The sequence below is a fragment of the Geospiza fortis genome, unplaced genomic scaffold (assembly GCF_000277835.1).
Source record: "Geospiza fortis unplaced genomic scaffold, GeoFor_1.0 scaffold27, whole genome shotgun sequence".
In the NCBI taxonomy this organism is placed as follows: Eukaryota; Metazoa; Chordata; class Aves; order Passeriformes; family Thraupidae; genus Geospiza; species Geospiza fortis.
In genome coordinates this window covers 5,074,872-5,087,993 of record NW_005054329.1, presented here as the reverse complement: position 1 = coordinate 5,087,993, position 13,122 = coordinate 5,074,872, and the positions used below count along the sequence as shown (strand labels likewise).

At 48.8% G+C, this 13,122-nt stretch overlaps 1 protein-coding gene across 1 annotated transcript in view; it reads left to right on the top strand.

The window, feature by feature from the left end:
* The window catches only part of USP20 (ubiquitin specific peptidase 20), a 15,892-nt gene extending 2,857 nt beyond the window's left edge, over window positions 1–13,035 (top strand). Inside the window, exons 7-23 of the mRNA XM_005421288.3 lie at window positions 235–348; window positions 1,473–1,551; window positions 2,853–3,294; window positions 4,175–4,312; window positions 5,488–5,600; window positions 6,025–6,197; window positions 6,661–6,755; window positions 7,229–7,262; window positions 7,473–7,518; window positions 7,798–7,978; window positions 8,377–8,503; window positions 8,588–8,757; window positions 9,356–9,437; window positions 9,717–9,825; window positions 10,160–10,262; window positions 10,509–10,580; window positions 11,232–13,035. Coding sequence (XP_005421345.1) covers window positions 235–348; window positions 1,473–1,551; window positions 2,853–3,294; window positions 4,175–4,312; window positions 5,488–5,600; window positions 6,025–6,197; window positions 6,661–6,755; window positions 7,229–7,262; window positions 7,473–7,518; window positions 7,798–7,978; window positions 8,377–8,503; window positions 8,588–8,757; window positions 9,356–9,437; window positions 9,717–9,825; window positions 10,160–10,262; window positions 10,509–10,580; window positions 11,232–11,392 — 2,239 coding nt within the window. The 3' untranslated portion in view covers window positions 11,393–13,035. The remainder of the gene's footprint in view (window positions 1–234; window positions 349–1,472; window positions 1,552–2,852; window positions 3,295–4,174; window positions 4,313–5,487; window positions 5,601–6,024; window positions 6,198–6,660; window positions 6,756–7,228; window positions 7,263–7,472; window positions 7,519–7,797; window positions 7,979–8,376; window positions 8,504–8,587; window positions 8,758–9,355; window positions 9,438–9,716; window positions 9,826–10,159; window positions 10,263–10,508; window positions 10,581–11,231) is intronic.
* The last annotated feature ends 87 nt before the right edge of the window (window positions 13,036–13,122 follow it).

Sequence of the window (13,122 nt, the reverse complement as noted above, 5' to 3'; positions counted from 1 at the left end):
TGCTGAAACTTTATTCCAGGACCTTTTTCTGTACTGAGAGCAGGTTCAGATCAGCCTTTTTCATTTGATCCAAGTGAGGAGTCACATCTGCATCTGGAATCACTTCTTCCCTTGGTTTAAAATCAGTACCTTGAGCATGCTTTTGATAAGACCTGCATGAAGTTTTGATAAATAAATAGAAGCAGAGGAAAAATTTCTGTGGGCTGAATTCTTCTCTTTTTCCTTCTCTTGTAGCCCACCTCTGACACAGTTTTTCCTGGAATGTGGTGGACTGGTCCGTACGGATAAGAAACCTGCCCTGTGCAAAAGTTACCAGAAGTTGGTGTCCGAGGTTTGGCACAAGAAACGGTGAGTGGTGACCCCTGATCTAACCTGGCCAGGTTTCAGAGCTGTGCTGCTTCTGAGGTCTGGCATGGCAGAGAGGAAATCTGATCCTCAGGGACAAGGGCATTGTGTGAGGCAGTGATTTAACCCCCTGCATGGATGGGGATGTGAGGATTCCCTGGCATCCAGGAGATCCCATCTCCTGCTGCTGCTGATGAAATAGGCACACTGATGTCAGTGAAAAGAATTAATTCTTAATATTACAATTTTAAAAAGGAAGTGTTTTTTTTTAAAAATATAGTTCCTCTGGTGGCAATGAAGAAAAAATGATGGAGTAAGGGAATACTTGGGGCTATCTCCAAGTATTTTATATGGACTTCAGTGGCCAGCACTTAATTGCACTGCTCTTGATTAGCAGAGGAATTGATGATTTGAATGAAAAAAGAGATTCAGAGATTTTTACTGAATAGAGTGGAAAATGCAGGTGACATTTTGGTTTGCTATTGATTCAAATTCTGGACCTGTTCAAAGGACAGTGCAAAATTATGTAGCTCTGTTTAAATCTGAAGATGTCTGCTCTGTGCAATAAATTAAACCCCAGCAAAACAGGAATTTAAATGGCATTGCATGTTTGCCTCAAGTTCATTATTAACAAGGAATAAGTAAGACATGGAGCAAGGTGAACTGTGTCTTTGTGAAGGAGGAGGCTGCAGGCTTTGAAGCAATATCATGTCATTTTAACATTGATTTATTTGATCTCATTTACTGGGTGATCAGCCTGCCCAGATTTTGAGACAAACATGGTGCTGGAAAATCAAACAAAGTCACTAATTGCTAAACTCTGCTCTGGAAAGAATCCCTTCCCACACTCAAGGTGTGACAGAGCTGGAAGTGAAATGTGTTTTGGGGAAGGGTCTCTCTGGAAAGACAGACTGAAATGACTGGAAGGTGTTTCTGTCTCTTGGTGTGTTTGTCACCCAGCTCATGCAGAAATCTCTGCTCAGGCTTTGCAGGTGCATAATTATCTTTTGGCCTCTTTAATTACACACCACACCCTCTGTTATGGCCTGTTAGACAAACTGGCTCCAAGCCCAGTAAGCAAACTGACTTTTTTCTTTTTTCTTTTTTCTTTTTCCATGTCTAAACAGCCCGAGTTATGTTGTTCCAAGCAGTCTCTCCCATGGAATCAAGCTTGTTAATCCCATGTTCCGAGGCTATGCACAGCAGGTGGGGCCTGAAAAAACCCATGTCATTATTCAAAAGACAGAGAACTTCATTCTTGCAGTGCTGGTGCTGGTGTTTAGAAGGAAGAGCTTGAACGTGGCAGTCATGGCCTTTCTGTGTCAATATCAGTGATCTGATAGAGCATTTAGGAGACCTGGATTCTTTTCCAGGCTTGCCTCTGGCTTGTTGGAACCAAATCAGTTCATTTCCTTGTGTCATCTTGCTCACCTCTGAAATGATGGTGGTCAAATCCTTTATAAATAGCTTTGAGATCTACTGATATCTGCTCTATGGAGTTTGGTATTATTTATTCATGTCAGAGTTGAGGAACCTGGATAAATCTGCACTAAAAATTCAAAGCTATGAATGTTCTATATTTTTTTTCTGGGGAATTACAGCAAAACTAGGTCTTATTTAAAGGTAGTATGCTTTTTTTTCTTTTGAAGTCTTTATCAGTGTAGCTCTTCTGTTTGTTCTTTATGAAAAAATGTAAACAACAAACTGTGATTAGAAAATTTACTAGAGAAGTGACAGTGCATCAAAATGTGATAGTGACAAGAAATCAAAACAAAGAATAAAAATAATGATTAATGAAAGAACTTCTATATTTGTCTTTGATGTGAAATACGTTGGATTGGAAAACTCTGATCTGAAGAGATAAATTTGAAAGGTAGGCAGGGCAGGCTAAAAGCCAAACTTCATAAAACAACTGAAAGGTCGTAATTAACTTTCTGCAGTTGTCAAAATACCAGCTTGCTTTCCAGCAGCTCCTTTGAAGCCAGTGTACCAGCTCTTTTACCATGTATAATGAATGTAGGAGCTTGCAGCTAGACTGTACAGCTTTGAGTTTCTGGTTCCTCTCCCTGTTTATTAAAGATTTTAATCTGCCCTCTCTAAGAGGTAGTTGCCGTGAGCAGAAGTCAGTGTTCCTAAGATGTGTTTGTGGGAAGGAGTCTGTTCTCCAGGGCCTGCTGTTTTCATCAGGTTTCTCCTTGCTTTTCCCTTATTATCTGTGGCAAACCCTGATAAATGTGCTCCTGATTTGCCTTCTACAGCTGCTCTCTGTCTTTTCAAAGTCTTTCAGCTGAAGGTATTCAGATAAAAAATTGGGCCTTTAATTATGTAGGAGTTAAAGCATTTCTGTAACAGACAGGCCCTTTGGTGCATGGCCCTGCTTCAGCTGGGTCTGTGTGCTGCAGAGCAGGCTCACCTTTGTGGGCACTCTTGGAATCAGCTGTGAATGGACCCATCTCCTCTTTTGCCTCATTTCTGGCTGCATACTGACATGGAATCCTGGTTTTCAGGACACACAGGAGTTCCTGCGCTGCCTGATGGATCAGCTCCACGAGGAACTGAAGGAACCCATTGTGGCAGAGACGAGGGACCTGGACACCAGCGAGCAGGAGGACAAGCGGGAGGGTGACCGAAGCCCTTCAGAGGATGAGTTCCTCTCCTGTGACTCCAGCAGTGACAGGGGTGAAGGAGAGGGCCAGAGTCGGACCTCAGGAAGCATGGGCAGCAGCTCCCTGGCAGAGACAGAGCTGCTGATCCAGGATGAAGCAGGGAGAGGGATCTCAGAGAAAGAGAGGATGAAGGACAGAAAGTTCTCGTGCGGCCATCGGCGCAGCAACTCAGAGCAGGTGGATGAGGATGCAGATGTTGATACTACAATGATGCCAGTGGATGGCAGAGCCTCACCTGAGATGCTGCCAGCTCCCTGTCCTGCCAGCCCATGTAGGACACCAGGTATACCCCTCTTTCAGTTGGGATATTTTCAGGAAGATGTGTTACCATCCTCCACAGTCATTGTGGTGTAGTGCAGTGGCAAACACATAGTGTGATTGTTCCTTCTCTGTGTTTCAAAAGATTTTGCATCCAAGGTTTTCCTCAGTCCCTGCCTTTGTGCACAGTTGCTTCTGTAAGGAAGTGTACTTAGTGAGCCAGAGAGTTGCTTAGCTAGGCTGTGAGCTGAGTAAAGGTACAGCAGTGAGAGCTGCCTCTGCCAAGCCTGCACTGTATTGATGCCTTTTAAGAAAAAAAGTTTGGTATGTGTACATCTCTTTATTTGATATGCTGACCTCGGGAAATACTAGTTGTGGAAAAGGCATGGCAGAAGGTATTTGCTAATGTTGGACTGTGGACTTTAGGGAGAAAAAAGGGAGAGGCAGTTTGAGCATTTCTGTGTCTCAGGGAAAAGAAAAGAGCAGCAGTGTGGAGTCACCTCAAGCTGAACATATCCGATCTTTCAACGCTTCTTTATGTAAGAGTCTTACTCTGCCAGCTGGCACTGAAGGCAGCAATGCTGTCTGTGTGGTTTAGGGCTACAAGAGCAAGCTGCAAAATCTAATTAGTCATAAGTGTGAAAAAATGGCAGGTTGTTTTCTGGGGTTTTTTAGTATGTAATTATTAGCTGTTAGGTACAGCTCCGTATGCACTCTCTCCTGTGACTGAGGGAGCTGTGTCTGCCAGCCTGTGCAAGCAGCGCAGTTAATGGACACTGAACTGTGCCTTTGAGAAAGATTCTGTGCTGGAACACAGAGCTAGGCTGACACAGATTACAATGGAGTTGTCTTTCATAGCTGGGGTTTTCAGCAGTGCCCTTTTCCCTCCCCATTCTCCCAAACAGAACCTGACAATGATGCCTATGTGCGCTGCTCCTCGCGCCCCTGCAGTCCAGTCCATCATGAAATGCACTCCAAGCTCTCCAGCTCTCCTCCCCGCTCCAGTCCTGCCAGGCTTGGACCTTCCTACATACTCAAGAAAGGTAGGGCAAAGAGGGATTGCTGGGAGGCAAAGGGGAGAGCATGTAGAGGAGGGGAGAGAAGGAATCCATCATGAATTCTTGATTAACAGATGTAAGAAGTGCTGGTTCCCCTGGACAGTGTGTTCTAAAATAGTATTTGGCAAAGACTACAGTAAACCTGCAGATATAGTCAAGCTCTGGGCACAGTGATGTTCTAGTGTGTTCTTATACTGGAGCCTCAAATGATCCATGTCTGCATCTGCGTGCTGTGATTGTCATTAATAAAATGGCTCTCAAGTCCCAGGCACAGGCTCTGTCCCTTTAGGGGAGTATGGAAATACACCAACATTTGTCTGCCAGACTTGAATTTCATGGCATGTGGGCCAGAGAGCTGTTACTGACAGAGCTTCCTGCCTCTTGGACATCTTGGGCTCACAGGAATGGAATTAGGGCTGCAGATGTCCCTGCAGTGCTGGGAGCCTGTCAGGCTGCAGAATAGAGCCTGGCTTGTGTTGTTATCAAACTGGTCCCTTCATCCCAGAGCAAACTGCAAATCAAAATCCCTCAGTGCTGCACAGTCTGCAAACACAATGGCTTGTGCTTGTACCACTGTCCCTCCAGCTGCTGCATTAGGACATTCTTTCTTCAGCCCCTTGGCTGAGGTCAGCACAGCTGCAGATGTTCTGGCTGCATGAAAACCACTCTGTGTGCCTGCACGTGTGTGTGGGGATGGGGTTTGTTGTTAAACAAAGCCTTGCATTTGGCCAGTCCCTGCTGTGGAGAGTCCTCTCCAGTGTGAGACACTTGGGGAACACCTGGTAAATGTCAGAGGGGAAAAAATTGGACAAAGTACAGGGGCAGGTGAGGGGGAGAGGAAGTGAAATGCAAAGCTTGGAGCAAAGTGTCACAAGATCTCAGAAAACCAGGGACTGTCTGTGGCAGGGCTGGGCTTCTAAACATGTAAAAGGCTGGAAACAGCAGCTCCAGTACAACAGTTTCTGCCTCCTGAGAGCCAGCTGGTGTTGGTTCACTTGGCTTCCTCTCCCTTGTACCACACGCAGCAGCAGAGTCCTCTTCACAACTTGCCTCACCATGTCCCTGGGATGGGGTCTGAACATCAGGACAATGCTTGTCCCGTGTTCTTACGTGGTTGTGTGACTCTGTGGAGACTGAGGGGGTCATTCCCTGTTCTCCAGCCCAGATGCAGGCTTCTGGGAAAAAGAAGAAGGAGCTCCGGTACCGCAGCGTGATTTCCGACATCTTTGACGGCTCCATCCTCAGCCTGGTGCAGTGCCTCACCTGTGACAGAGTGAGTGTCCTGGGCCTCCCAGTCACCAGCATGGCCTTTGTGCTTGTAGATCTCTTCCTAGGGAATGGTGCTGCTCTTTCCAAACCCTGTGGGATGCAGCTAATGTGGCCATAGGTGATGGCAGGGGAGGTGTGAGAATCTGCCATGCCAAGGAGATGTGTTTCTGTGTTTGCTGATCTGTTACTGAGCTGACCCAGCAGTATCACATTCACATTAGGAAACTGAGTCCAGTGCTACAAAGCCCATGACAGAAGTCAGTGCTGACAGCAGGGAAGAATAATTAGCCACAGGGAGTTGCTGCTGCTGCCAGCTCAGGTTTCTAGCCTAGGCTAAATCCAAGCAGTGATAAAAGGTGATGAAGGTCAGGTGTCAGCTCCATTACACACATGGGAAACCCTGACCTGTTCCTCTTGGATATTTCCAGGTTTCTACAACAGTGGAGACGTTCCAGGACCTGTCACTCCCAATCCCAGGGAAGGAGGACTTGGCCAAGCTGCACTCTGCCATCTACCAAAATGTGCCAGCCAAGACAGGAGCATGTGGGGACAACTATGCCTCACAGGGCTGGATTGCTTTCATCATGGAGTACATCCGGAGGTGTGTTCCCCTTGCAGCACCTCTGTTCTCTGGGATTTGCCCTGCAGTGCTGGAAGGCAGCTGTCCCTAACCAGTGGTGTTAACATTGGCATGTCAGCTGGAGCCTTTCCTTGGAGGACAGTGTGTGGTACCTCACAGGGCTCTGAGCCTTTTCATGGGGGCCAGTTGTTACTGCTCCTCTAGATCTGTCACACAACTTGAGAGCTCTTGTGCAGCTGATCAGCCCTCACTGCTGCCTCAGACTTGTCCTCCAGAGCAAATTAATTCCTGGTGTAGTTTTCCAAATCATTTCCAGTTTGAGTAGGAACATCAGCTGAGAGCAGCTGTGCTTTCCCTGCTCCTCTGGGATGTGGGATGAGCTTAGGACCTACAGCTAGAAGAAAATTTATCATCCACTTGGGGTTTTGTGTACCAAAGCATTCAGCTATTTTATTCATAACTCTTAATCTCTTCTCCTCTGCAGATTTGTGGTGTCCTGTATCCCTAGCTGGTTTTGGGGTCCCGTGGTGACACTGGAGGATTGCCTTGCTGCCTTTTTTGCAGCAGATGAGTTGAAGGGTGAGTTTTTTCCATGGGGTCTGACAGCATGGAGGAGCATTCCATAAGCATTTCGAAGGCAGATTAAATCTCCTAGAAATCCTGCTTTAGTGAGGATTTCTAGGAGATTCTAGGATTTCTCATTAGAGACTGGCAATGCCAAAAGTTGGCAGCTCAGCATCTCTGAGCAGGAGGGAACTTTTCTACCTGCTCAGGGGTGGGAAATCTGGGTGAGAGTGTGCTCAGTGAGGAGCAGACAGAGCTGTGGGTTGGTTGAGTGCTGTGGGTCCTCAGTTTCTTCACTTTCTCATCCTTCCTGCTAATTGGCTGCATCCCTTTCTTGCCTACACTTAGTGAGAGGAGTTGTTTTGATCTTTTCTCATCCCTGGCCTGCCCAAAAGGCTCTTAATCTGCTTTCTCTGCACTGTGGAAAGGTAGCTGTGTCAGCCTTGTATGCTCTGAGCAGCTGCATAATGGCTCTCTTCTCTCTGCAGGGGACAACATGTACAGCTGTGAACGGTGCAAGAAGTAAGTTGGCCTTATCTGTTCTGTGTTCCATGTCTGGAGTTTTATTTCTGGAATTTAATTTCTCTGTACTGCTGTCAGATATTTTGCTGTGTCCTCTGCCTGGACAATTCTGCTGGAATTCAGGATTTGTCTTGGATTCTAAAGTGAGCAAGACCCAGCTATGCCTTTGCTCTAGAGAGTCCTCACAGCTCGTTTCTTTTCCTCCCTCAGGCTGCGGAATGGAGTAAAGTACTGCAAAGTCCTGCGGCTCCCAGAGGTGGGTAAAAGCACCTTGTTTCCTAATTCTCTTCTAGCAGCCACTGAGGAGGTCAGGAGGCCAGAGATAGAATAAAACCAGCAGGGTTTTTGGTGGCAAAAATATCTAATCTGTATTTAGATCAGAAGAGACTTTTTCAGTCTAAGCTGATGAGCCAGCAGGATTCATGAGAAACAGGCAAAGAACTCCTGCAAAGATCAGACACACAAAGATGTGCTGTGCTCCCAGAGCTGCCGTGGCAAAACTGCTCTGTGATGTCTTCTGTCCTTGGTCTTTTAGATCCTTTGCATCCACCTGAAACGGTTCCGGCACGAGGTGATGTATTCCTTCAAGATCAACAGCCACGTCTCCTTCCCCTTGGAGGGGCTGGACCTGAGACCCTTCCTGGCCAAGGAGTGTGTGTCCCAAATCACCACCTATGACCTCTTGTCTGTCATCTGTCACCACGGCACTGCTGGCAGTAAGTCCTGGTCTGGGAGAGGAGCAGGGTGGGAGGAGTGTGAGTGAGGACCCCCTCCTTTCTCAGCCTGAGCAGCCTCTGCCCTTTGGAAAGTGAACCGAGCAGCTTCTGACAGATCCCCTGCAGCTCTTTCAGCCTTCCCACAGGCTTGGCTCAAACCCTTTCCCACTGTTCAGTCTTGCTGAGAGGCTCTTCCAAGGAAGGCAAATCAGGGTGACAGTGCCAGGCTCTGCTGCTCCAGCAAAGCTTGTCTGAACAGGAATTATCCTTTTTTTTTTTTTTTTGTTTCTCTCTCTGCTCTGTGCCAGCAGCTAATCCTGTTTGTGCTGCTGCCATTATCCCAGGCCTGCCTTCTGTCTGCACTGCAGATCCCAGCAGTGCTGTGCTCTCTGTTCCAGGTGGCCACTACATTGCCTACTGCCAGAACGTGATCAATGGCCAGTGGTACGAGTTCGATGACCAGTATGTCACCGAGGTGCATGAGACCGTGGTGCAGAATGCAGAAGCCTACGTGCTGTTCTACAGGTGAGCTGAGCCCTCAGCCCCTTCCTGGGCACAGAACACCTGCAAATGCATTTCCCACATGGAGTTCTCCTTTCCCTGCTCCAGGAAAAGCAGTGAGGAGGCTGTGAGAGAGCGTCAGAAGGTCGTGTCCCTGGCCAGCATGAAGGAGCACAGTTTGCTTCAGTTCTACATCTCTCGAGAGTGGCTCAATAAATTCAACACCTTTGCTGAGCCTGGGCCCATCACCAACCACACCTTTCTGTGCTCCCATGGAGGTAAGGCTGCTGGACCTGGGAGCAGCACCTCTGATGCTTCCAAATGCAGGAAAAAGCTCCAGCTGCCATTCTGATCTGGGGAAGCTGCAGTGGGAATCTCTTTGGCAGAAACTCCAGCCTGCTCAGGGAGGGATGAGACAATTACCCATTGTGCTGCTGGTTGGAGGCCTGGAGGGATGTTTAGTGCTGGGAAACAACAGTTTTCAGTTCTCTGTGTTTAAAAACAAACCTGTAGAAAGCAGATAGGGCAGGGTTTATCTGTGTTACCCTGTCAGCAGGGCTGGCCCTGGGGGTTTGTTTGGGGAAGGGAGCTGATAGCACATCTGACTCTGCTGCTGTTTCATCAGCCATGCTGGGGAGCACTCAGTGTTTGTAAATCTCTCTTCTAAATTGGAAATGAAGCACCTGATTGGAAATTAGGGCCGTGGATTGAGAAACCTCCACAGTTAATGAACTTCTGACTGTCTTCCATTGGCAAAGAATGCAGATTCTGGAATCAGAGTTCTCAGAATGGAAAATCTGCCTTCTTATCTGTGTCTGTTGTACACAGCAGTAATGAGATCCCTGATTAACTCTTCCACTTGCCTTTCCTCCACAGGGATCCCTCCTAATAAATACCATTACATTGATGACCTGGTTGTGATTCTGCCCCAAAACGTGTGGGAATATCTCTACAACAGGTGAATATGGCCATTCCATTCTTTCTCCCAGTTTTTGTAGAGTGTCCTGATCTAAGCCAGGATGACCTGCATCAGTGCCTGTTCCAAAGAGATAACAAGAGATAAGCCAGAAGAGCAAAAGTGTGGCTGAATAAAGGCAGCTCTGTGCCCTCAGCTGCAGATGCACCTCCCTCGCCAGTGTCTGGAGTGGTATAAAAATCCCTGTCAGTAGGATGCAGGGCTGGGAAGAGTTTCCACTCTGCTGCAGTTCTCCATTGCCCTGCCTCTCCCTGTGCCCAGGTTTGGGGGTGGCCCTGCTGTGAACCATCTGTACGTGTGCTCCATTTGCCAAGTGGAGATCGAAGCCCTGGCCAAGCGCAGGAGGATCGAAATCGACACCTTCATCAAGGTTGGCATGGGAAGCACCTGGAGCAAGGCAAAGGGCAGGGCTGGGGAATGCAGGCCTGGAAAAGTGCCTGTTTTCCAGAATGTCATCTGCAGCACAGCCAGGAGACTGGCCTGGGGTTCCCCAGTGCAGAGGGGCAGCTGGGGCATGGCAATGCTGTGCAGACAGAAAGTGTGAGACCATCCTTGTCTTGTGCCTGCTCTGTGAGCAGAACAGGGGGTGAGGAGGGAATTCCATGGGGATCTTCTGAAGAACTGGCCTTACAGTTAATGCAAGGGTCCCCCAAGATCTCAGGAGTGGCTAAGTCCTTTCTGTTTCTCTGTTGCTGCTGTCCCAGCTGAACAAGGCTTTCCAGGCAGAGGAGTCTCCAAGTGTCATCTACTGCATCAGCATGCAGTGGTTCCGGGAGTGGGAGGCCTTTGTCAAGGGCAAGGACAATGGTAAGGATCAGACACTGGGGGTCTGTCGGGGGGCAGGGGGAATGGAAATGAGTCCATTTGCTGGGTCTTGGCTGAGCACTGCCCTGGCTGGGGTGACAAGGCTGGGCAGGGTTCAGGCACCAGCCACTGGGGCTGCCTGCAGGTCCCCAGGGCAGGACAAAAATGATCAAGAAAAGTTAGGAAAGCATCTGAATCTGGAGGCAGCAAGGAAATCAGATTGTTTTTGACATGTTTGTTCTCCTGCAGAGCCCCCTGGACCAATTGACAACACCAAGATTGCCCTCACAAAACCAGGTGGCCACGTGCAAGTGAAGCAGGGTAAGGCTGGTGCTTACTGCCTGAGGTGCTCCTAAAAGGTAAAGGAGACTGTTCCACTGGATCTGGCTGTGCATAATGAAGTCACAGAGCAAGATGGTGTCGCAGAGGATGACAGTTCTCTACCCTGCCCCTGCCCTGAGTGAGCCAGTTCTCCAGTGGCAGCTCCTGCATGCCCAGATTGCTGCTGTGACTGGTTCTGCAGACCCCCAGCTCCTGCCTTGCTGCTCCCCAGGCCCCTTCCACCACTCCCCTTCGTGCTGGAGCTTTGATCTTGTGTTGCTTTTGATGTGATCTTCACTCAGCATCTGTTGTGGTCCAGCTCCCAAAGTTAAAACAGCCTCAGGTTGTGCCTGGCAAGGTTTAGATTGGATATTAGGAAAAATTTCTATATGGGAAGGGTTGTCAGGGTTTGGAAGAGGAGAGATGTAAAAGATGTGAAGATGTGGTGCTTGTGGACATGGATTGATGGAGAACACACTGGTGCTTCCAGCAGGAGGTGGCACTGCAGGGGCCTTGTGGAGGGACCCCCGGTGTCTCCTCCTCCTCCTGGGATGGGCCTTTGGGGGGAGCTGTTTGGAGGGGAAATCCTGGCGTTGTGGTGCCCTGACCTTTCCGTCCTGCTGCATCCGGTGATTGCTGTTTCCCTTCCAGGTGCTGACTACGGGCAGATCTCCGAGGAGACCTGGGTTTATTTAAGCACCCTGTACGGGGGAGGGCCCGAGATCGCCATCAGACAGAACGTGGCCCAGGTGCAGGAACTGGAAAACCTCCACGGGGAGCAGAAGATTGAAGCAGAGACACGAGCTGTGTGATCTGTGCAGAGGGGGCAGGGCAGGGACGGCACAGGTACCGCTGTGGGGGACGGGAGGCTGGGAATCCTGCGGGGTCCAGATCCTCCCTGGTCTGGGACTCAAGGTATGTGCAGCTCCCCCACCACTCCCGGGGCAGGCAGGCTTCCTCCTCCTCCTCCTCCTCTCATGTGGCTCTGAGCACGGGGTGGTGCTGGGAGAGGCTGGCACAGAGCTGCACGTCCCCTCTGGCTGCAGCCACGGTCACAGGCTTGTCCTGATCTGAGCCCTCTCCCTTCCCTTTGCTTACACCAAACCAGCACTCCCAGCTTGGCCCCAGTGCACTGAGCTCTGCTCCTTTGCAGGTTTTGCTTTTGGCATTTCTCTTTTTAATTCAAACATGTAAAGATAATGAGACATTATTTATGTTTCCAGCAGGCAGTGGTGCAAGCAGAGAAACCTGGTTTTGAGCCTGAGTAAAGCCACGGGGTCTCCTGTGGTTTTGTGCTGGTGGTGCTGTCACAACTTCCTAGTTTTGCTCTTTATTGAATTCTTGCAAATTCAGTTGCAGTCATCTCTTCTCCTTTCAGTCACAAACCCACACCTTCATGGTCCTGCAGAATTTTATTTTCTCCTTATGTCTGCTCTCCTATGTTCAGCACATTTTTGGACAACAAAGCTGGAAGGCTCCTCCTTCCCAAAGCCTCCCTCAGGCTGACCCTGCCCTGGGCCTGTGTCTGTCTCCCCTCAGCTGCTGAGGAGCTGAGGGGGTGAAGGAGCTGAGCAGGGGCCCCTTTGTTCACTCCAGAGGGGGCACCTGGGGCTGGGGCCTGGCTGAGCAGGGCCCAGGCTGGTGAAGCAGCTTTTTAGGAATGAGCTCTTTGTGCAAACAAGCCCCACCTGTGTGCTGAGCTCATTCCAGATGTCCTTTGTGTGTACAGTGGCTCATTGAATCCATTTGCTCCCAGATCTGCTGCCACCAATGCAGCAGAGACAGAAATGAGGGCAAAAAAGGCCAAACTCCACTTTCCTCAGCAGGGCAATTCTTAACGTGCGTTTTGTTCATCTTGCAGCAAGGCAGGAGTCGAATCTTTGCAAGCCTTTGAGTGCAGTTTAATGGAGGCAGAGCTGGGCCTGAGGAGCCAAATTCTGTTCATGATGCCACAGCACCAAGTCTGGCCTGCATGGAGCTGGGACCTCCTGAGCTCCTCACAAAAAATGGGAGCGAAAGGCTGCTCCTTGACTTAGAGGTAGAAGAGGGTAGGACAGGAGAATTTGAGAAGAAAAATGTGGCCTTCATGGTTTTTTTTCTTTTTTTTTCATTTTGTTTTAGGTAAAGTATTTGTTGCATAAAGCAACTTCTTTAAAAATTGTCTATAATTGATTCAGCTTGTTAATTTTACAATTCTGTTCATGGGATGCTTGTTTAGACCCAGCCAGACCCTAGGGGAGGTCAGAGAATGAGCCACTGTTGAGATTCATATTGTTCCAAGCTGTCTTTATTCCCCAGTGCAGCAGCCCTGGGAAGTGCTGCAGAGCCTGCAGGGCTGCATGTCTGTGTTGTCTGTGTTCAGAGGGTGCTGTACAGACTGTAATGACACTCCTGTGCTTCAGTGTTAGACCTTGTGCTCAAAGTGGTACAATAAATACATGTGCATCCAACAAGGCCTGCCTTGCCTGGTGAGAGGGGCTGACAGCTCCAGGGAGCAGGGTGGGGAAGGAAGGAAAAAAAACCAAACTTAAATGTAAAATAA